Source organism: Vipera ursinii (genome assembly GCF_947247035.1).
Source record: "Vipera ursinii genome assembly, chromosome: 6".
Classification (NCBI taxonomy): domain Eukaryota; kingdom Metazoa; phylum Chordata; class Lepidosauria; order Squamata; family Viperidae; genus Vipera; species Vipera ursinii.
Window position 1 is genome coordinate 73,709,844 of NC_139515.1, and position 24,230 is coordinate 73,734,073.

Genomic DNA, 24,230 nt, shown 5'->3' on the forward strand with positions numbered 1-24,230 from the left:
GGGCTCAGTGGCCCTGTATCAGCCTATAAGACTCTTGGTGGGCCAGGCACTCATTTGGACCCCACAAAGTGATTGCTGTGGTGCTAATGATAAGTCACCTTGCCTTTTCGAGAGGGCAAAATAATCTCCAGAACGTCCTGTTTCATCCCAGTGAGGTGCATTTGTAGGACCCAGAGGCAATCCTGCAAGCAAATAAGAGAGTAGAGCCTAGTGCTTTGATCTGCTAACTTATTTTTTTTTCCCCGAATGTCTATGGAGATTTTCAGTCATCCATGGTTGACCCAAAGGTGCTTTTTCAAAAGGCAATTGGACTTTCTTTCTTGAAGGTATTTCGCTTCCCTTCCAAGAAGCTCCTTCAGTTCTGACTGAAAAAGCTGAAGAACTGAAGAAGCTTCTTGGATGGGAAGTGAAATGTCTTAAAAAAAAAACCAAAGTTCAGTTGCCTTTTGAAAAAGGACCTTTTTGACACTATTTTTCCTGATTTTCTACCCCATGTGAAGATCTCAGAGAATAAGAGGAAGAGGAGCAGGCCTTTCTTTAATACATTGTTAAAATGTAATGGTTATCTACTCCAAGGTTGTCTCCCAGCTTTGCTTAATTTAATGTAATTCAGTTTCAGATAACTATCTCAAAGTATGTTTTTTGCAAGTGGTCCCATCATAGCAAGCTAACCCCAAGATAACCATTTGAGTTTGGAATGTTGCCTCTTGTAGAAAGTCAAGCATCTCTGTGTGTGTATGTGCGCACATGTAGCTGTTTTTCCTTGCTGCTTCTTTGCAGTAATTGACTTATAGTCTTCTCTTTACAGTCTGCATGAAGCTCGCTCAGGAGATATCTGCAATGCTTGTGTGCTTCTGGTGAAAAGGTGGAAAAAGCTGCCAGCAGGATCAAAAAAGAATTGGAATCATGTGAGTTCCTGAACTGTAATTATGAAGTGATTTTATGTTATTTTTATTCATAGATATGGATGCATTGCTCACATTCAAGTATATCTCACTCTTCTAATACATATGGTTATGCATTACACGAAATAATTTAACAGTTAAAGCCAAGGAAAATTTACTACTTTAAACAGAAGAGGCAATGTAGTCAGAACATAATCAGTTATTTAATGTGGATGCAATAGATCAGTGTTTCTCAACCTTGGCCACTTTAAGATGGATGGACTTTAACTCCCAGAATTAGAGAGAGAGAGAGAGAGAGAGAGAGAGAGAGCTTTGTACCCAATGTATGTGTGGCAAATAAGCACATGTGTGTGCATAGTGCATGGTTTCATACAACATAACTAGTGAATCCCATTTTAGCCAAGTGAAGTCTGTTATTTCAATGGAGCCCCTGTGTTAATAAGAGAGGGCTACATTCAAGTTGCCAAATAAGGGTATATTTTAGGGCAGTTTTCCTATCCTGGCATTATCCAACCACATCAGGACTGCAGTCAGACTTGCTTAATGATTGCAGTTGCAGTAGATTTATTGTCAAGCCTGCCTATAAACAAGAATCTAGTCAAGTAACAGTCAGCATTAAATGGTGCTAGGTAAGGATCACTAGAATTAAGGGGGGGGCTGGACTTGGACTGCTTGTGGCTGTGTAACAACTCTATGCTAATTCCACCTTCCATCTCTTTTCCGATAAGATAAGGCAATGCTGAGAATTGAGAATTTGGAGTCAAACAGCCATGGAGGACCTAGGATTGGAAAAAGGCTGCTTGGGGACCACACAGGTGGATCTTTAGTTGATGAGGACAAACAGGAGGCTTTCCTGCCATTAACACCAATAGAAAGTTGTGATTTACACAGCCTACAAGTTTCATCATAGAGCCCCTTTCAATATTTTGAACATGTGTTTTGCTTTTATTTTGAATGTAAAACTCCTCAGTTATGAGGAGATTCATATCCTTTCTTCCTACTTGGAACATGCCTGTGTCTCAGGTATGAAACTGCTACTTATTCTTCACTCTTCCTTAACATCATTTATATGCTACCTTCTCCATCAAATTCTGGGAAGTTCACAAAAACAACAATAATAATAACAATAATAATGTTGGAAGGGACCTTGGAGGTCATCTAGTCCAACCCCCTGCTCAGGCAGGAAACCCTATACCATTTCAGGCAAATGGGTGTCCAGTCTCTTCTTAAAAACTTCCAGTGTTGGAGCATTCACCACTTCTGGAGGCAGGTTGTTCCACTGGTTAATTGTTCTGTCAGGAAGTTTCTCCTTAGTTCTAGGTTGCTTCTCTCCTTAACTAGTTTCCATCCGTTGCTTCTTGTCCTGCTTTCAGGTGTTTGGAGAATAGCTTGACTCCCTCTTCTTTGTGGCAGCCCCTGAGATATTGGAACACTGCTATCATGTCACCCCTCACCCTTTTCTTCGTTAAACTACACATACGCAATTCCAGCAACCGTTCCCTATATGTTTTAGCCTCCAGTCCCCCAATCATCTTTGTTGCTCTTCTCTGTACCCTTTCTAGAGTCTCGACATCTTTTTTACATCGTGGTGACCAAAACTGGATGCAGTATTCCAGGTGTGGCCTTACCAAAGCATTGTAAAGTGGTATTAGTACTTCACTTGATCTTGATTCTATCCCTCTGTTAATGCAGCCTAGCACTGTGTTGGCTTTTTTGGTGGCGCATCATCTTCCTCTGTTCCTGGAGGAAACTGATTATCTGGACCCGTACCAATCGGGTTTCAGGACCAGGTACAGCACGGAGATGGCATTGGTCGCGCTGGTGAATGATCTCTGGCAGGCTCGGGACAGGGGTTGTTCCTCTGTCCTAGTTCTATTAGATCTCTCAGCGGCTTTTGATACCATCGACCATGGTATCCTACTGCGGCGTCTCAGAGGAAGCTGATGCGCCACCACACTCTCAACAACCTTCGCCAAAAAAGCGAAGGTTGGAGACCGGACGATAGTTGTTTAAAGTCACTGGGTCCAGGGCAGGCTTCTTGAGAAGGGGCCTCACCACCGCCTCCTTCAAAGTGGCGGGGAAGACACCCTCATTCAAAGAGGCAGATATTAGCAGTGGGCTAATGCCTCCTTAAGTAACACCAGCTGCCTGCAATTAGTGCAGGTTCGCATCCCACCAGGCTCAAGGTTAACTCAGCCTTCCATCCTTCCGAGGTTGGTAAAATGAGGACCCAGATTGTTGGGGGCAATTAAGTTGACTTTGTAATAATGCCGCTTGGGGGTGTGTGAAAGCCCTAATAAGCAGGCATATACATAGAATGAAGGCTACTGCTAAGTTTGTAAAGCCGCCCTGAGTCTTCGGAGAAGGGCAGGATATAAATGGAATTTATATATATTACTGCCTAGAACCAGCTCTGTGTCTCCTCCCGAGCTGCATAAATCAGCCAGGAGGGACACGGGTCCAATAAACAGGTGGTAGAACTCAGCCTCCCCATAATCCTGTCCACATCATCAGGGGAAACAGGATCGAACTCAGTCCAGATAACATGGTCAAGACCGTCCGATTCCTCCACATCAGACTCTGCCCAGTTAGAGTCAAAACCAGCCCGGATCTGAGCGTTTTTCTCCGTCAGATGATGACTAAACTCCCCTCATCCAAATCGTTGATGAAGATGTGAAGATCACTGGGCCAGAACAGAGCACTGGGGCACTCCACTATACACTTCCTTCCATGTAGATGCAGTTCCATTGAGGACCACACGCTGAGTACGGCCTGTCAGCCAGCTACGAATCCATCTGGTGGTGATGCTGTCTAACCCACATTTTTCTATCTTATCAAGTAGTAGGTTGTGATCTACTTTATCAAATGCCTTACTGAAGTCCAAGTAAATTATATCTACAGCATTCCTCTGGTCCACTAATGTTGTCACTTGGTCAAAGAATGCAATAAGATTTGTCTGGCATGATCTGTTTTTGACAAACCCATGTTGACTTTTATTGATGAAACTGGGCAAAAAGATGCTCTTTACTTATTTCCAGACTGCCTTTAAAAAGAGAGCCGTCCTCAGTTCAGGAGCCAGAAGATTCCATATGAGAATTTTGTCTCTGTTGTCATCTTCTGGATCACCAATAGATCACTCCTTGCACAGTAATAGTAATAGCAATAGACTTATATACCCCTTTATAGTGCTTTACAGCCCTCTCCAAGTGGTTTACAGAGTCAGCATATTGCCCCCAATAATTTATTTTTATTTATTTTAATTCCATTTATATCCCGCCCTTCTCCGAAGACTCAGGGCGGCTTACAAGCTTAGCAGTAGCCTTCATTCTATGTATATGCCTGCTTGTTAGGGCTTTCACACACACCCCAAGCGGCATTATTACAAAGTCAGCTTAATTGCCCCCAACAATGTGGGTCCTCATTTTACCTACCTCGGAAGGATGGAAGGCTGAGTCAACCCTGAGCATGGTGGGATGCGAACCTGCACTAATTGCAGGCAGCTGGTGTTACTTAAGGAGGCATCAGCCCACTGCTCCACCAAGGCTCATATAATCTGGCTCCTCATTTTACCGACCTCGGAAGAATGGAAGGCTGAGTCAACTTTTGGTCAAAATCGAACTCCTGGAGTGAGCAGTGAGTTAGCCTGCAGTACTGCATTCTAACCACTGCGCCACCACCGCTTGAACAGTAAATTCTGTTCAGGAAGGACAGTCTCATAATTGAAAAATTAAGCCATATTGAGGTTTTGTCAGCTCTACAAGGAAGACTTAACTAAAAAACCAATGCCAATGCACTCCTGCCAGTAGAAGAGGAATGCTGCAGGTCTCATCAGCGCAATTATTCTGGCTAGCAGAGTCCAGGAGAAGGGCCTTTTCTGCTGTTGCACCTGCCCTTTGGAACATCTTGACCCCCGATGTGAGATTTGCTCCAACCCTCCTATTCTTTAGTAAGGGTCTAAAGACCTGGCTCGGCTAGTTGACTGGGGCCCCAATGGGGGAACAGCACAGTGGAGGTGGTGGATCAAGTAACAACAGATCCCACCTACCCCCATTTCACCCCACGTGTAATTGACGTTAACAGTGGGTTTTTACTTATTTATGCTTTAATGTATATGGATTTTTATGATTATAAGCCGCCCAGAGTTACCTTGTGGTAAGATGGACAGCCAATACATTAAGGAAGGAAGGAAGGGTCAGGATTACTTTTATTGTTACAGCTACAGTAACAGAATCTTACAAGTCTGAATATGCTTCCATCCCTCCCATTCTCTGTGTGAACGAGGCAGAGGCTTGTCTGAAACATTTTCATAAATTGTTTTCTTGGCTCGACTCGTTTCCTATTTATCTGATCATCGTCTTGGTAGCTGCTCTTCCTCTTGTCCTTCAAGGCCATTCCTTATGCTTTCTACAGTAGTTATCACTAACTACCAGACCACTGATTGTACTTGGAGGCCTACTGAGACCCAGTGCAGCTTCTCTGAGGTGGGCAGAATTCTGCTGAACCAGGACTGGCCGATCAGTAATCAAGCAGCCATATTTTCAACCTGCTGAAGTTTCTGAGTGGTCTTCAAAGGCAACCCCAAGTAAAGCCCATTTTTAGCAATTTATATAATAATCCCATTTCTAGTATAATAAGCCTAGGTCAGGGGTAGGCAACCTCGGCTCTTTTATGACTCATGGTCAGGTGACTCAGGAATTCTGGGAGTTGAAGTCCATGAGTCACAAAAGAGCCGAGGTTGCCTACCCCTGGCCTAGGTGATGGTAAGAACATGAGGCTACTGTACTACTTCATTCCTCAGGGTACGGTAATGCTTGGAAAGAGAAGCTAAACAGCAAGCTGTCCTGCTGGGTGCATTTACATTTGCATTTTTAAAGGGGGCTATTGATTTGCCCTCTTACTTGCTTCATGCAATTCCAAGTGACATATTTTTTTATTTTTTTTATTTTAATCCCATTTATATCCCGCCCTTCTCCGAAGACTCAGGGCGGCTTACAATCTAAAGCACAAATCAATGTGCTTAGCAATAGCCTTCATTCTATGTATATATGCCTGCTTATTAGGGCTTTTGCTCCCCCCAAGCGGCATTATTACAAAGTCAGCTTATTGCCCCCAACAATCTGGGTCCTCATTTTACCTACCTCGGAAGGATGGAAGGCTGAGTCAACCTTGAGCCTGGTGGGACTCGAACCTGCACTAATTGCAGGCAGCTGATGTTACTATATATGGGATTCCAGGTTGTCTGTCTATGTGCTTGCATGATCTAAGACCTGATTAACTTTGGCGAGATTTCTCATATCTGCGCTGATCTTTCTTTTTGTGATCATTGAACTGTAAGCTGTAAGCTTCTTAATGTAGCAGCTCTGAGGGGAATAATTGAAATTCTTACTTATCCTCACAGGAGTTTTTCAACTGGCCACCTCAGACTTTCCAAGTAAAATAGGTAGATCTGTGCCTTGTAGTGTAAGCCAAGATTGGTGATCCAGTATTTTTCTCTTTTACTGAGTTCTCAACATGCCTAGAGCTGCTGCCATTCTGGCTTTGTCTTTACCTGCCTTTATTGTTGCTATGACTCATAGGAGTCTAATAGGTTAAATAAACATGAGGAAGGTGGTGACAGAGAGATCATGTGTCGTATAAGCCACAACAAGTCTGGCTTGAACAATCCCTGATTGACAGTCTAGTTCTCACAGATGAAGCTACCTGTAAGTAGACCATAATACTCCTGATTGTAGGCAGTAGCTGGAATGTTGCTTGTAGTAAATATCTTTCTATATTAGGGTGAATAGGTATAGCGAGAATGATTACAATGGTCCTTGATTATGAACCACTTGTTTAGCAACTTCAGATTTAACGAGAGTCCTGAACACAGGATCCTTGCAACCAGTGCTTGGAGTTCTGGCCATTGCAGTCTCCCTGCAGTCATGTAATCTGGTGATTTGGTAACTGACCCAAACTTTCAAGTATTGCAGTGTTGTAGCATCCCACAATCATGTGATTGCGATTTGCACAGTTAATTGGGAATTTGGCATGAAATTGCAGTCATGTGAGATCCTTGCTTAATGACTTGTGATGATTTACTTAGCAGTAACCAGGAACTACAGTCACTAAGCAGTGTGGTCACACACAATGTTGCACTTTAGTGACAGAAATGCCCGTCCTAATTACCCTCATTAAATAATAACTACTTAATAAATAGTCTTTAATCTGTCAAACTTCAGTTTCACTCAGTTTCAGAATTTTAGCTTATTAAATTTTTGTCCAGTTTCTGTATTATTCTAATTTTCTTACAATTTGTATGAAACTTAATACATATTTTTAAACATCTCTTTCCTAATAAAACTTGGAAATATTTGGAAACTTGGAAATATTTTTGCAAACAGTTTTTCTCTGATAATGCGTTGGACACTATTTTCATTAACTATACATTTTATGAATATTTTCCTCGTGTATACCTACCGTCTCTTCCCCCAGAGACATACATATCTATTTCTACTAGATAGCTGTTCTTGTAACTGGTTTACAACATTTGGAAACTATAATAACTCTGGTTTGGTGAGCATATTAGTTTGGGAACTACAAAATCAACAATTGTTTTCTGCTACAGAAGAAAATTCAAACGTGAGCTCCAGTTTATATATTAGCACTTCACTATTTTGTGAAAATGAATCCATTTTTCTTTAAAGTAGTATTGGTTCCCTTTTCCATTGAGTCTTTTAGTATCTCGGAAGAGAGGGAATGGCTGAATAAAATACTCGTCCCAGCTTCTGCCAACCTAGCAGTTCGAAAGCACGTAAAAATGCAAGTAGAAAAATAGGGACCACTACGGTGGGAAGGTAACAGCGTTCCGTGCGCCTTTGGCGTCTAGTCATGCCGGCCACATGACCACGGAGACGTCCTTGCCACAAGCACTGGCTCTTCGGCTTTGAAACGGAGATGAGCACCGGCCCCTAGAGTTGGAAACGACTAGCACACATGTGCGGGGGAACCTTTACCTTTTTAGATAAGCCTGTGTTGTCTGTAAAACCAATATAAACCAATATGCACTGTCAGAATCCAATGGCAGAACAACTTCTGAATAAAATATCACACTTTCCAACTGTTTAGTTTCCTTGGTAAGTACCAGTCACAAATTTGTATTGGGTTAGATAGGCTTGATAAAGAAATTCAGTTTTCCTCTTTTTTCTTTTTCTTTTTTTAGCTTTGGAAATCCAGTTCTTTAAGTTCAAATCAGCATATTTTCCTATTTTTAAAAATCTATCTGTGTAGACCTTATTGTTCCTGATGGCACTAAGTTCGCCTGTTGCCTTCCTGTAGGTGGTGGATGCAAGGGCTGGACCAAGTCTTAAAACAACACTGAAGCCAAAGAAGATGAAACCTCTACCTAGTAACAGGATGAAGAGCAATCAAATAAGCAAACTTCAGAAAGAGTTAAAGCGACACAGTATGTGCTGTTAATATGGATTTTTTTAATGTGATGTGGGAGGTGCGGGTGGCTTAGTGGTTAAGACATTTTGGCTTGTCTGCTTGAAATCCGGCAGCCGAGGTTTGAGACCTAAGCACCATATGAAAGAGTGAGCTTCCGTTACTTGCCCCCAGCTCCTGCAAACCTAGCAGTTTGAAAGCATGCAAATGTAAGTAGATAAATAGGTATCACTTTGGTGAAATGGAGAGGAGCACCAGCCCTTATTAATCGCCCACAACTAGTGGAGTGAAATCCGCAGGGATTCCTTATCTGATGGTAATAGCCTAACCGTATTTTCAGTTGCCAAGGAAGACTTTCAATTTACTGACTCTTGATATTTAATAGTCAGTCTCAGCTTTTACATCTTGCCTTTGAAAGTAGGTTCACAGTCACACGATGTGTGAATTTTATTTATTTTGTCAGTTTATTTTTGTACCCAAGTGAAAGACAATTTCTGGAGGATATTTGAATATCAGTGATTCTCATGAGCAGCCTCGTATTGAAAATTTCTCTGAGCAAACACAATCTGGCTGATTTTATGACCTGAGAAAAGGTAATACCTGTTTATTCCAAACCATTATATATAATTTATGATATAAACAGGAGGCTAACAATAATCATTCACTATGCCATATTTATGCTACCCAAAACAAATCTGAGAAAAGGAATAAGTCAGTATGTTTGAAGTAACAATTTTATGTTTACTTTCAATTGTTTTGTCTTTCACAAATTTTAAGGTTTGGATTAAATATTAATAGTTTGAAGAAAAAACAGGAAGAAAATAGCCTTTGTGGTTGCCCTAAGAAATGAAAACTTCTTTTTAAATATGTTTTATTGACTTTTTAACATAGTCACCTTAATATTTGGTAAACAGTGTGTTGTCTGGGTTTACATTTAAAAAACATTCACTAACAGTTGGTTTCTATAATCTATAATCGACATAATAACTTTACATGATTTCCTCTTTTTCCCATAATGTTAATGTTCTCTTTTACCAACCTTAAGTTAATACAATTCTTTTTGTTTTGGTAAATAACGACTGAGTATAAAAAATTATCTAATATTTCTACAGATAATAATCACATCAATATAATATTTCTTTTCTATCTAGTCATTCTGTTTGCCTCATCATAGATCCTGTTTACAGTTCTTGTTTACATTTGTTTTTCCCATTATGTTCGAAACATTCTTACTGGTTAAGATTTTCTCAAAGTTAATTACATTTAAATATTTTAAGTCTATTTTTTCTTATGTAAGCCATACCAATACTTTTACCTTAAGGAATAAATAAGACTAAAAAACGAAATAAGAATAAGAATAAAAAAATAAAATAAAAGGATAGCATGCTACTTAAAATCCGTTTCCTATAAGCTAATATTTATTTCCAAAATTTTTCTGTTCTTTTTTACCATAATTAAAAATATATTTCATCTTTAAATATTCCATTTAATAAATATAGTCCTCTAGTCTTTTAACTCTTATTCAAAACATTTTTAATACATTGTAATTTTCTTAAAGTCAATCACCTTTAAATATCTAAAACATTTCCTTTATATAAGCCATTTCAACTCTTTTATATTACTCATATAAAGAAATAAAATAAGAAGAAAGAAGAAAATGTACTATGTTACTTGAGGGGCTCTTCCCTCTGAAAATAAAATTCATATCCAAAATCTTTCTATTTCTTTAATCATATTATTAAATAGGTGTTTCTTTTTTAAATATTCTCTCTGATAGGTCCCATCGTCTATTTTCTTAATTTTCACTTTAGCCTTTTTCTTTTGCCCAGTATCTTTCTTAATATGTTCTGCTGAATCAAAGAATCTTTCCATATGCTTGTAAGTGTTACTGTAGATATAAAAGGTAAGTCAAGTACATTATCTTTGTAAGAAGCATTTGCCCATTCATGTTTGTTGAAAATCTTTTTCTTTCTTTTTCTCTCTGCTTCTCTTATCATTTTTTGTCTCTTCAGTTGTAGTGTTTTTCCTGACACCTCTGCAGTCCATTTTGTCCAATCTTTTTTCTTATCAAATAGTTGTCTTTTCCAAATCCAGTATTTCTTTTAAAAAAAATTCCACTTGGGTTAAATCATACTTCTTTGTTTTGTTAGGTTCCATCCTTAAGTCTCTATCCTCAAATTTGTATTCAATTATCTGCTTTATCTCTTCCTTCTCTATTGTTTTCTGGGATTTTTGTTGTTGTTGTAAAGTTAAATTGGAGATGAATTGGTTTATATTTATTTTCAAAGTTATTTTGGATTTTGTGGTTTGAAATCATAGTTATTTGAATTAGTTGCAACATATCATATGTCTCCTCTTGAAAAATATTTATTTTTTCTTGATAAGTTCTTCCTATAAGTCTGATTTTCCATGATGATCAAGAATCCAAGTTTTCTTTTCTCTGCAAACACCTTTGGGGTCAGAGTTAAGTAGATACTTGTAATCCAGAAAGTTGGAAAAAAATTGTTCCCTAATGTCCCTCTTTGTCTGCAGCCCAGATTGTTTTCTTTTTTGTCACAGCTGTTCTCTATTGTTAGAGCTTTGAAGGTCACAAGTAGAAATTAGTTTTTTCCAGATTTTGCTAAGTCCTGTATGAAAACCGTAGCTGTCATAGTCTTCATCCACTACTAGATGACAGCACTGGTTTATTTTTCAAATTTTCAAAATGAACAAATTGCCTTTAAAATGAGAATCTTAACCATTCAGCAATTTCAAACTTATCTAAATTTAGTTTTATAGTCATTTCATTTCAATATGCTTTTGTCCTCCATAAAAGGTTTAATTCGCTGCTTCTGTTAGTAAAAGGGTGGGGCAAAGATCCCGCTCCTTCACTTTTGGAGGTTTTTTGCTTCTTGGGATTTTTTTTTCTTCAGGAAAGTTGATAAGTTGGATAGAGAAAATTGATGTTCTTAATCAGATTCAAATGTGCTGTTTACAAACAGCTTAAAATAAAGCAGAGCCCCAAACCCTTCGAGTGCTGCACAACTGCGCAGGACCGGAAGTCGAAAACCTGTATGTCACATTAAAACTATATGGAGATAATCTTAATTTTTCATGTTAAGTTGCAAATGAAAGCTGAAATTCTTTAGGAATTAAAGATGCATACAAAGTCATGAGTCCATTTCTGGTAAACATTTCTGGGTTTAAAAACAGTGTTATGTAGGGTAAAACTTTGATTTAACACAAGTTTGCATCTGGATCTCCTATTGAAATTATGAACTAAATGTTATATCTGAAGTAAATTGGACAAGCATCATTTGGTGACTAAAAGAGTATTTAATGTTGAGTCCAAGTATAGTTCATTTACATTTATTAATTTGATTTACGTCATTTTCCTAATAACATATCTGTATAATTGCATTATTACACAAATGACGTTAAGTGACATGACATTAAATTCAGATTTAATGAACATTTGGGAATAACAGACACTTCCTCTCCCTGAATTGTCCATTAAATCAAGGTGTGCCTTTTATTTTCATGTAACTGTTTCCTTTCTTCCTATAAGACTCTGATGCTCACAGCACTACCTCAAGTAACTCTCCAGCCCATTCGCCTTGCTATAGCAACCAATCGGACGATGGCTCAGACACTGAGATGGCACCGGGTTCAAGCCGTACACCTGTCTTCTCCTTCTTGGATCTTACATACTGGAAAAGGTAAAAACACCCCATTTGTGTACCCTATTATTTCTAGTAAGATCGTGTGTGTGTGTGTGTGTGTGTGTGTGTGTGTGTGTGTAGAAATTTATGAAAGCAAGACCATACCTGAAAAGAACTTGGAGACTTGGCTTTTGACAAAAGAGAAGGTAGGCAGGAGAGGGAACTCAGGAAGAGACAGAAGTTAGAAACGCAGATAATTGCATAAAATGTAATCTTAATTACAAGGCTCTGTTGCTTCCGTTCCCTCAGCAATTAGGCAGCATTTGCAGACAGCTGATGACTCAACCTGCTGTTTAGGCAAGTGGGTAAAAGTAACTGGATATCATGCAGAGCATGAATTGGGTCACAAGGCCTGTTGTTGTCTTAAGAGTAAAACTCTAGTCTTCAGGCTACTTTTTCCCTTTTCAGTATTAATCCTTTCTTGGACAGGAGTGATGGATGCTCTGACAACAGCCAACAGGTGTATTGATCTGCAAATCACATTCATGCTTTAAGATTAGCTAGTGTTGCATACTCATGTCATCGGAAATGCTTGCTAAGTCTAGCAAGGACAAGTTCTCTGTAAAAAGAGTTGGGGATTAGGAAGATATCAGAAATGCATGGATTTTCTTGCTGCAAGATACAGGTAGTCCTCAACTTACAACAATTCATTCAGTGACCGTCCAAAGTTACAATGGCACTAAAAAAAGTAACTTATGACCATTTTTCACACTTATCACCTTTGTAGCATCCCCAGGGTCACATGATCAAAATTCAGATACTTGGCAACTGGTTCACACCATTGCTGTGTCCCCTAGGTCATGTGATCCCCTTTTGCAATCTTTTGACAAGCAAAATCAGTGGGGAAGTCAGATTCACTTAACAGCTGTGGCAAGGTCATAAAATGGAGCAAAACTCACTTAACAAATGTCTCACCTAGCAACAGAAATTTTGAGCTCAATTGTGGTTGTACATTGAGGACTACCTGTATGTTGATGGGAACTGTCTTAGACCCAGGATAGTACCGTAATCTCTTGACTACCTTCCATCTATAGCAGAGGTCCCCAACCTTTTGGGCACTGGGGACCAGTGCCATGGAGAAAAGTTTCTGCGGACCAGAGCGGATGTGTTTTTGCATACTGCCTGCATCCCACAGATGGGGTTTTGCTTGTTTGTGCAGACCGGTTGCTGGCATGTTCCCCAATAGGGAAGACACAAAAAATGTAGTATAGGCCTAAATAAGCTTGGCACAGTTCTAAAATAAAGAAAAAAATGTACTTCATTCCAACAAACCTTGGGGGGTGGACGGCATTGGCAGTGCTCTTTATGGTTGAATTAAGTAGTGCTTTTAGATCAGGAGAAGGTCCACAGAGTAATCATTTTGCTAAAAGTTAAGAGTTGTTGCCTTTGATTCAAAAAAACCCCCAACATGATACTGATAACAGCCTTTTGTTTTATTAGGAGTGCTATAAACACATAGGATCTCCAAGTAGAGTTTTATACTTGTCTAATCATGACTTTAACAGGAAAACAGCATGGTGTGGTAATTAAGATGCTGGACTGGGAGGAGGGTTCTAGTGTGTACTTATCAGGGAACCAGCTGGGTGACCTTGGGTCCTTTTAAGCTTTAATGAGACTCAGGCTTTGTGAGAAGCTGGCTAATAAACATCCCCCCCTTTGATACAGGATACATGCACCATTGTTGTGTGTATCATTATTCATTTCCATTTTGCATTGTTGCTTTTAACCATGTGTCTCACCCAGAGTTGATTTTGCAAATTGGGCAGCCAGATGAATATGAACAAACAAATATTGTAAAAACTAGGCAAATGTGAAAAAGCACACACGTCCATCAGTGAGAACAGTCCAATAACTACATATAAATTACTTTTAAATTATCTTTAAAATATGGCCCCTAATCAGCTGTTGTTTAGAAGAATCATGAAGATCTGGTTCTTTTGCAAGGGTAATTTAAGACCCCCCCAGTTCATCATGCTTGTCATTTTTAATCTTTACCTTTTATGCCTTATTGATTTTATTGCAATTTCTTTATTGGATTGCTGTGAACCATCCAGAGTCTGGCAAGATACAAGTTTAATAAATTATGTGTGTAGTAACAGTTTGTTTTCCCCTGGAAGGCAAAAGGTTTGCTGTGGAATTATTTACAAAGGCCGCTTTGGAGAAGTCCTTATAGACACCCATCTCTTCAAGCCCTGCTGTCGTAATAAGCAGCCTGCAACCGAGAAGTCTCCACCGCCAGTTCCTCCATCCTCCACCATCACCAATCAAGAAGAGTGGTGACTTCCTTAAAGAGATGCAGAGGGGGACAGATGAAACCTCTTCTTCCATCTGTTGAAGTGGCCTTCCTTTTACTTTGGAGACCTGCTATGCTGCCAAAAGACTTAATTTTTTCCCTTGAACTGTTGATTTTTTTTTTACTGCATCAATTCTACTAATTCAGAGTCCCTTGATATATCTTTTCAGAAAAAGACTAAGGAATATTGGAAATGGGCTAGACCACATAATGAAGCTGAAAGCTGCTGTGTGTCATCTTTGTTCAGCCTTGTTCCCACCCTGTTTGTCTCGGAGTGAATGGCTGGAAGGCTGTTGACCATGTCGAGCAGGGGTGATTGCAGCGTATGGTTAAAAAAAGAGGTGGTGGCCACAGTAGTATAATCAAAGCTCTGCCTCTTTTTATGTGTAACATTGATAAAAAAGAAGAGTCTTCTATTGCATTATTAGGGTTGCCATCTTTACTTTTTTTTAATCATACTCTGCAGACACCCCTGATAATGGAGTATGTATTTTTTGTCATAAGCAGTGTTCCCGCCTGGCATGATAAATTTTAGGTAAACATTTTTTCTCTCTATGTGGAGGGGAAACACAATGACTCTTCCCCAGTGTAGTGTCCTTCATCTATTCTGCTCTTCCAATTCTCAGTATTTGGAGCCTTTATATCAGGAGTATCAAACTGGCGGCCATGCCCACCCCAGCTCTGCAAAGGAAAAAAACACGAAATGTCATGTGACACGATCTAGTTTGACATCTGTGCTTTATATAGTTGGGAATTCTGGAGTTGAAAGGCTTGCATTTCCAGAGGGTGGCCATGTTAGCAAGGCAGAACCATGGCATGAATTTAGATACTGAAGCTTATATAAGACTTCTCTACCATGTATATGATGTAAAGTTTGCAGAGTTCTTATTTCTTACTACTGATGCTTCAGCAATGATAAAGATGTTTAACTTGACCTAGTATTTCTGGATAGTAAGAATGTATGTGTGAATAGACAGGATGCATTTGACAGGCAAAAGTAGCAGTGTGAAGGTGGATCAGACCAAGGGGTGGTACCACTATCTTAAATCATAATTTTCTCCACAAATAAGATTGCAGGTAATTTGGGCAAGGAAACAGTTTCTTCATAATATTTTAGGATGGGCAACAGGTGGTCCTTCAGCTGTTAAATTGCAGCTCCCATGATCCTTAACTCTTGGGCAGATTAGATGCAGTTGACTGCAGTAGGAGCTCAATACCACCTGGAGATCCATATATTATTTTTCCAATAGAAAAGCCATAGTAGAAATGTTTTCCATTTGCACAGGGATTGAACAGTAATATGAAGTAAACACAGTGCTATAATGACAAAACCTTCTTTAATTACCAGATAGATTTCCCTTGGAATGATGCTACAGTACCTTACAGATATAAACCTGTGTCCACTTTTTCAGAGTGGGAAAAGCTGTCTATTATCCATTCATAATACTAGTTCTTCAAATGGCCCTTGGGATTAGAACCATACCACATATTTTAGTAAGTTTTTCCTTTTGTTTGAAAACTTCAAAGGAAAGCCATGTTGACAAAATTCAGGTTTAGTTCTTTTCATTCCCTTCTCTCTATTGGATTCTCTCTATATATATTGTTGACTTATTTCTTATCTAAGTAAGGAGCATTCCAATACTAATTGTTTCCCATCACTCACCTTAAATAGCTGAAGGTGCTTTCTGTGCCATTTGAAAAATGAAAAATTAATATTTTGAATTATATCCTCCATAAATGTGTTTATAGCAACTCATGGTATTCTTTTTATTTCCACACCAGTAGTTCAGCCTGACTATTGGTTGGAATCAACCATTGACCAGACTTGCTAGATATGACAGGAGCCCATACACCAGCCTTGGAGAAATTGAATTATGTAATATATTCTCTTAAAACATTTCACAGATTCACTGAATGCCTGCAGAGAAACCCACATACACATTCATGCAACCTAGCCATAGTAAATGTTACTCATCATTCTTGAATCTTTGTCCCAGCTGCTACGCCTCCTGGGATTTTAATTTGCCTCTCCTTATCCAAAAGTGCCTCCAGCTGTTGTAGCTCCTTCTTTGCCCCGACTCCCAAAAGAGAGCTACTTAGTTAACATCCCTAATGATTACCCCTAATTTGATATCAATATCTCATGACTCAAAAACTTGAAAAACAAGTTATCTGTTTTCCCCCACAACATTTCCGTGTGAGTCCCTTTAATGACTCCAAGTTCCTACACATCCCAACATTGCTTTTAGGCAATGTCGCTGTAGTTAATTATTGTGAAATTCATTAAGGCTCTTGCCTTTTGTCCGAATTGCTTCAGAAAAAGTAAACTGAAGCATTAAGATTCCTGCTTTTTTGTTGTTGTTTTTTTTTTACTGAAGCTCTTGATTACCCAGGAACAGCTTTCTGTTAAACGTGGCTAATAGGTGATTGCCTGCTTTTAGGGATCAAAATAATGGTTTCCCTCTGCTGCTTTCAATTTTTGTTTTACTTCATTTGAATAGCATGAGAATTTTGACTTGATTCTGCAGTGCGCTGTTATGAAGAATGTGCCTGGTTTTTTTTTTACTGAAAATGAAATCTTAGTTGTGCTACATAAAATATGACTATAAAACACTGTCTTCCTACTTTTATAGGGTACCCTTAATTGCCTTTCTTCTGTCCCTATCCCCTATTGTAAATAGACTTATTCTAAAGGGAGAATAAAATAGTTTTTCCCCCCAGACTGACATAATGCCTTGGCAGTTTTGCTGAGTTGGTAAACTCTGAAGGATGCATGTAGGCATCTTGGTTATCTTTCTTTGATTTCTTGGTTGATACTTATTCTAATCAATATTGGTCAACATTTCTGTGCATTTACAATTACAGTATGAATTACCGTATATGTAACTATAATATGGATCATCTCCTCTTCTGTATTTATTTATTTATTACTACTACAGCAGACTGTTCCTCCCTTTCCCTCTTCCTCAAGTAGTAATGCAAGATGAATTGTATGTAGTTATGCACTTTTATCAATGTAGTAGAAATCTATGGAATCTGTTTTTATACTTTTTATATTGTTCATATACTTGTAATCCAACCTTTTTTTAAACTAGGGTAACAAGCAAATAAATGAATAAATAGATTTATTCTAGGGGGGGAAAGTGTATTCTTTCCTGCTGTTGACTTTAGTGATCTCATGGGTGTCAGCTATTTTGAAAAGCGAGTAGAAGGCACAAGAGAGTTATGATTAAGCTTGCTCAATTTAATACTCCGTATTCTAGGTATTGATTCATAGAGTGGAGGACTGAATATTTGTGATACAAAAAAACAAGTTTTGGGGGGGGTCTCAGAATTTTCCAAGAGATACTCAAGAAATGGTAGACAATTCATTAACCGTCTTGATGGCTATTTACAGTGCAAGTAGCCCTCAACCTACAACAGTTTTTTTAGTGACTGTTCAAAGTTACAATACCACTGAAAAAGTGACGACCATTTTTCACATGACCGTTGCAGCATCCTCATGGTCATGTGATTTACATTTGTGCTTGACAACTGGTTCATATTTATGACAGTTGCAGTGTCCTGGGTTCATGTGAACACCTTTTGCAATCTTCTAACAAGCAAAAGTCAGTGTGGAAGCAAGATTCACTTAACAGCTTTGATACTAATTTAACAACTGCCGTGATTCACTTAAAAATTGTGGCAAGAAAAGAAGAGGGTTCCTGAACGCATCTGGTACCTGGAACTCATAATGTTGGAACAGATAGTCTTATTGGCATTTTTGCTCTGACTCTGAAATGAAGCTAGGTTTGCAGTCCATTTTCTCAAATCATGGCAAAAACTGGGGAGGGACTTTTCCTGAGTAAAGTTCTTGTTAAATGTTCCTGATCACAATTTTCATTTTTATTAATAGAAATTGAACCCATTTATTAGTTCACATTTTGACTGAGCAGGAATATCTTATGGCATATAAGGATCACACTTCTGTCTGTCTTCCTTATCTGGTGAATTGCCAGTGCTAAAACATTGATTCAGAACTTGAATTCCTTGCTTCCTTAGATGCAGGAAAACAGTCATCGATGCTGTTTCTACGGTATACAAAGATAGCAAGCAATCTCTGCCAATAATGTAATGTATTTGTGTGATATATGTATCACAAATTTCTCAGACCTGAATTTGTTCCCTCAAGAAATACTGAAATTACCAAAAATCGATGCTGTGAAAAATAAGTTACAGTGGAAGAACTGTCAAGACTATGAGTACTCTTGTCTGGAGATATCTTTCTTTTAATAAAACTAGAATGGTTCTGATCTAGCTGCTAAGCTTTATTGCTTTATTTCACTGTCCATGCATACCGTTGCTCTTTTTCCTACAGGTGAAACTCGAAAAATTAGAATATCGTGCAAAAGTTCATTTAATTCAGTAATGCAACTTAAAAGGGGAAACTAATATATGAGATAGACTCATTACATGCAAATCAAGATAGTTCAAGCCGTGATTTGTCATAATTGTGATGATTATGATGACAACCCCAAATCCACAATCTCAGAAAATTAGAATATTACATGCAATCAATAAAACGAGTGTACCTAGAACAATATTGGACCTCTGAAAAGTATAAGCATGCATATGTACTCAGGACTTGGTTTGGGCCCCTTTTGCAGCAATTACTGCCTCAATGCGGCGTGGCATGAAAGCTATCAGCCTGTGGCACTGTTGAGGTGTTATGGAAGACCAGGATGCTTCAATAGCAGCCTTCAGCTCTTCTGCATTGTTCGGTCTCATGTCTCTCATCTTTCTCTAGGCAATGCCCCATAGATTCTCTATGGGGTTCAGGTCAGGCGAGTTTGCTGGCCAATCAAGCACAGTAATCCCACGGTCATTGAACCAGGTTTTGGTGCTTTTGGCAGTGTGGACAGGTGCCAAGTCCTGCTGGAAAATCAAGTCAGCATCCCCATAAAGCTCGTCTGCGGAAGGAAGCATGAAGTGCTCCAAAATCTGGTAGACGGCTGCATTGACCTTGGACGTAATGAAGCACAGTGGACCCTTTGCAAGTGTTATGGCTTAATTAGCTGATTAGAGTGGGACACTTTGAGCCTAGAATATTGCACCTTTTCACAATATTCTAATTTTCTGAGATTGTGGATTTGGGGTTTTCATGAGCTATAAGCCATAATCATTACAATTATGACAAATCACGGCTTGAACTATCTTGCTTTGCATGTAATGAGTCTATCTCATATATTACTTTCCCCTTTTGAGTTGCATTACTGAAATAAATGAACTTTTGCACGATATTCTAATTTTTCGAGTTTCACCTGTAAGGACTATCAATTCACATGCTACATTTTCAAAACATGCCATGGTTCTCTAAAGTACACTATTGTTGTTGGAATCAGTTGATTTTCAAGAACCACCAGATGGAGCAGTTTGCATTAAGAAATCCCCAATGCCTCATTATTGTTATACAATGAGAAAACTTATGGAAACTAATATTCAATGTCCCAGGAGAATATTCATAGCTCAGGATTGAAATGAGTTCCTGGTACTCTCAGCTCAATTGTCTTTTTGCAGACATTTCATTACCTAAACCAGGTAATATCATCAGCCACTAGTACTGATAATGTTACTTAGTAATGAAACGTTTGCAAGAAAACAACTAAGTTCAGAAAGCACCAAGGACTCCTAATATTCAGTGTATTTATTTGTGCTTAATTACATTTAAAATTAAATTGAAGCATTTTACCTGGCTTCACTAACCCTAACCCTGACAAGCCATTTGAAGACCTGCAACCTGAAATAAAAGCATCTTCTGTGCTAAAAAAAAGTATATGTAATTCTCTTAACACTGAAGTAAATTCCATAATTTGTATATGCTTAGTCCTTATGGTTTACAAAGTTCTACATAAAATAAATGCAATATTCCTTAAGTATTCCCACCATTTAAATCCACATTAAAGCGGACATACAGCATTTGACATACAGCTGTCATTCAACATTATGATCTAGCTCCAAATAAGGTAAATTATAAAAACAGTGGTGTTATTTAATTAAAGGTAAAGGTTTCTCCTTTCCAGATTTTTCCCCTTTTCAGGTGTGTGTGATTCTAGCGGGCAGTGCTCATCTCCATTTCTTAGCCAAAGACATTTCTATGGTCATGTGGCCAGTATAACTATACACTGAACGCTGTTAACCATCCCACCAAAGTGGTACCTATTTATCTACTTGCATTTGCATGCTTTCAAACTGCTAGGTGGGCAGGAGCTGGGGCAAGTAACAAGCTCATCCCATTATGCAGCGCTCAGGTCTTGAACCCATACTGTCAGCTTTCCAGCAGACAAACTCAGTGTCTTTAATTTTTTATTTTTTATTTTTATTACATTTATATCCCGTCCTTCTCCGAAGACTCAGGGCGGCTTACAAGCATAGCAGTAGCCTTCATTCTATGTATATGCCTGCTTATTAGGGCTTTCCCCCCCCAAGCGGCATTATTACAAAGTCAGCTTATTGCCCCCAACAATCTGGGTCTTTATTTTACCTACCTCGGAAGGATGGAAGGCTGAGTCAACCTTGAGCCTGGTGGGATGCGAACCTACACTAATTGCAGGCAGCTGGTGTTACTTAAGGAGGCATTAGCCCACTGCTCCACCAAGGCTTTAACTGCTGAGCCACCCTGCCCGAGTTATTTAATTACATAATTAAAAATAAATGCAATTAATATGGTCTCTGATCATATATTTCATAATTTCCCTTATTTCTACAATAGTTCCATTGTACCATTTTTAATGCTATCAAAGGTTGCCAAAAGATCAAAAAATATTAACAGGGAACTCCTCCCACAAGATGGCATGCTGAACAACAGGCAATTCTTTTTCTCCTGCTGTTGAACAGCTGATTTTGCCACCTAAGGTGGCTATTTAGTGGGTCTGCTCCCTGTTTTTTTAAGGGGAGACTAGGAAGGACTCATGCCCCCTGGAGAAGAGGGGGTCTTGATGGCTGCAGTTCTTGGTAAGGAACTCAGGTGGGAAGGTCTGATCTCGTCAACTTTTCCTTCAGCTGTGTGTGTGTGTGTGTGTGTGTGTGTGTGTGTGTGAATCACATCTGGATTTTAATTGCATCTTTTGAAGCTTTACTATGTCTTGATTTATGACTAGTTGGCTTCTGGCCTATTTTATAACTCCTTGCTGGACTTTTACAACACTTTTTCTGTTGTTTTACTGTTTACTGTTAAATTCTAAATTATTTTCACTTTAGCTGGAAGGTTATTTGTGGTGAAAATATATTTCTTTTGGCAGTGAAGTCATCCAATTGTACTTACATTTATGTAGGATTATATTGCATTTTTTTCTAGTTTTTTTTTAAAGAGCTTTGATATTTATTTTTTAAATTTTTGATGGAAAAATTTCCCTTTCTTTAACCCCTGGGGGGCGGTAAACCTTTTCCTTAGGGACACTGGGCTATGACTTATCTGTTTCTCTTGTTCTTGGAAGGAAGAACAGTGTGATTCTCAACTGTTTCTAAAGGAGTTAAAATTTTATGGAAAGCATTTGAAAAAAGAATGTAACTTACAGGTTTTATTAAAAAATTTATACAAAAAATTGAAGAGTCAATAGTTGTGCAAACTCAAGATGATATCCAAAAGCAGAAAATAACAGATTTGGTTTGCAACTTGATGAATTGGAACCTGATTTTTGCTGTCTGATGTGAAAAAATTATGGATCTGCCAGAAAGGATCGAGAAGAATATGAATAAAAGAAATTCTGAGATAGTGGAATTGATGAAGGATGGACTGAACTTCCTTGTAAGAGGAATGCTTTGATTTAAGGAGAATTTTTCAATGATGGATGCTGCAGAGATATTTACAAGAGAGATTTATAAATTTTGGAAATGAGATACAATTGTTGGGAAAGTTCCCAATTAAAAACCTAAGAAAAGGTATCATTATTAAGAGCCAATTGAGGGTATTTCATCCTGAACAGATCAGAGATAATGATTGGGATGATTTGTGGGTAAATAAGAAACCATGTAGCCTTTCTACAAGTAAATCACAATAACAAGACTGTTAAATATCTGTGCTGGGTTTTTTTAACCTATTAACTATTTTTCTTTCATATATGTAATGTATGACAGGTCAGTTGGGTTGCAAATAGATGCAGAATCTTATAAATGTTGAACCTCCTTTGCAAGGGGGGGAAAGCTATTATTGTGGCAATAGATCTGTCGGGGATAATATGAGGTTTTTTTGTTTTTTTTGATACACATTTGTGTTATTGTCTGATTTTGTCTTTGTTAATTTTTTTTCTTTTCGATTTTGTATTTTAATCTTCTGAATAAAATAAAATTGAAAAAAATAGCAACAGCGTTGCACTCTGTCTCTCTGTCATTAGGGTGCTAAAACCAATTCCATGCAAAAGGATTTTCATCTAATAGCTAAGAAATTGTATTGTCAGAAATAAAGCAAGAGGCATATTAGTGCTTAAGAAAAGGTCAGTTGTGGGATGCAAATCCCATTTGATGGTTTTCTTCACCTCCCTAATAATGCCTTGCTGAGGCAAATATAGATATTATTGGGACTATTTATTTTAGGGCTCTGTCTGGATTACAACCTAAAACCAATTGGATTATAATACATTCTCTGGATTAGAACACCTGCTTTTCATTTAATTTTCAAAGAGGTAGGAACATATTTATGTCCATTTTAAGAATTCATACAGGTAACTATCCTCTGAACCCTTGGTTTCCCTAAAGACCCTGAAGAGCAAAGTTTTAGATCCACTGAGTGGACACTTGGCAATCAAAAAGCTAATGTAACTGCTCCTTAAATCTATATACTTACTAAAACTTTTGATTATTGTAACCTTTAACTGGGTGAAATGGTGCACCATAGGGCAACATTTTTGAAACCCAAATACCTCAAGTGGGCTAATTCAAACAATGGTATGACCCCTGTAGAATTTGTTACATTTTATAAAACAATTTATAAAACAATTTATAATATAAAAATTATAGAAGTTTATGACAAAATACAAATTCTCATAAGACATTTTCTGTGCTAATGTTTCATTGTACAATACAATTCAGCATGCGCTGTTTTCAAGGCAAATAAATCTCTGAATGGATCCCAAATTTTACAGTGGAAACAATACATTACAAACTGTCATTATGAAGACATTAAGGAATCGGATAAAGAAATATCTCTGAATCAATGGGTAAATGGGTCACGGGTTGTCTAGTAACACTTTAAAAGACATTCAGAGAAAGAAGAGATAATACTGTCATAAAACAATTCCATGAAATCATTTCAAGGACAAATATTTTATTTTCAGAACTTTCTTAGTATTTTCATTAAGTTATCATTTCTAAGTAATGCTCCAATTTGAAGGCTGCAGCAAAAGGCATCTTCTGCTGCTAATGAACAGCCAGTGTGGTACATTCTCCTTTCAAAAGATCCTTCTATGTTTAGGTGATAGAGAATGAAACATATATTTCCCTTTTTCTCTGTCTTGGCTTGTCTCACACAAACAAGACAAACTGGCCATTGTATTCACAAGCAAAGATGAAAAAAAAGTCATATATTGAAATAAGTCTTTGCTGCTCTCTGGGGCGGGGTAGGTTTTCAAGTATATAAACTGGATCAATTAAGTGGTTGCTAGTTACTTATTGAATATTATTTAACAAAAGAAAACCCTATGATTGCATATCCATGCTTGGTTCAAAGTGGAAGAACTTCTAAGGGAAAATGGAACCAATTCTAAAAAGCTACAAAAAGTGTCACTACCAATTCCCGCCCCCTTCTTCAATGAGAAGATTACTATCTTCTTGGCAAATGTTCTCAAGGTAGCTCCATCATCTTTGCAACACATAGAATCCATATTAAATGATTAAATAATGTATTCAGTAAAAACTATTAAACAGTAATACCATAAA

At 38.1% G+C, this 24,230-nt stretch overlaps 1 protein-coding gene across 1 annotated transcript in view; it reads left to right on the plus strand.

The window, feature by feature from the left end:
• Window positions 1-17,608, plus strand: part of SINHCAF (SIN3-HDAC complex associated factor) — a 35,060-nt gene extending 17,452 nt beyond the window's left edge. The window contains exons 3-6 of the mRNA XM_083366785.1: window positions 809-908; window positions 8,220-8,346; window positions 11,875-12,025; window positions 14,146-17,608. Coding sequence (XP_083222911.1) covers window positions 809-908; window positions 8,220-8,346; window positions 11,875-12,025; window positions 14,146-14,308 — 541 coding nt within the window. The 3' untranslated portion in view covers window positions 14,309-17,608. The remainder of the gene's footprint in view (window positions 1-808; window positions 909-8,219; window positions 8,347-11,874; window positions 12,026-14,145) is intronic.
• The last annotated feature ends 6,622 nt before the right edge of the window (window positions 17,609-24,230 follow it).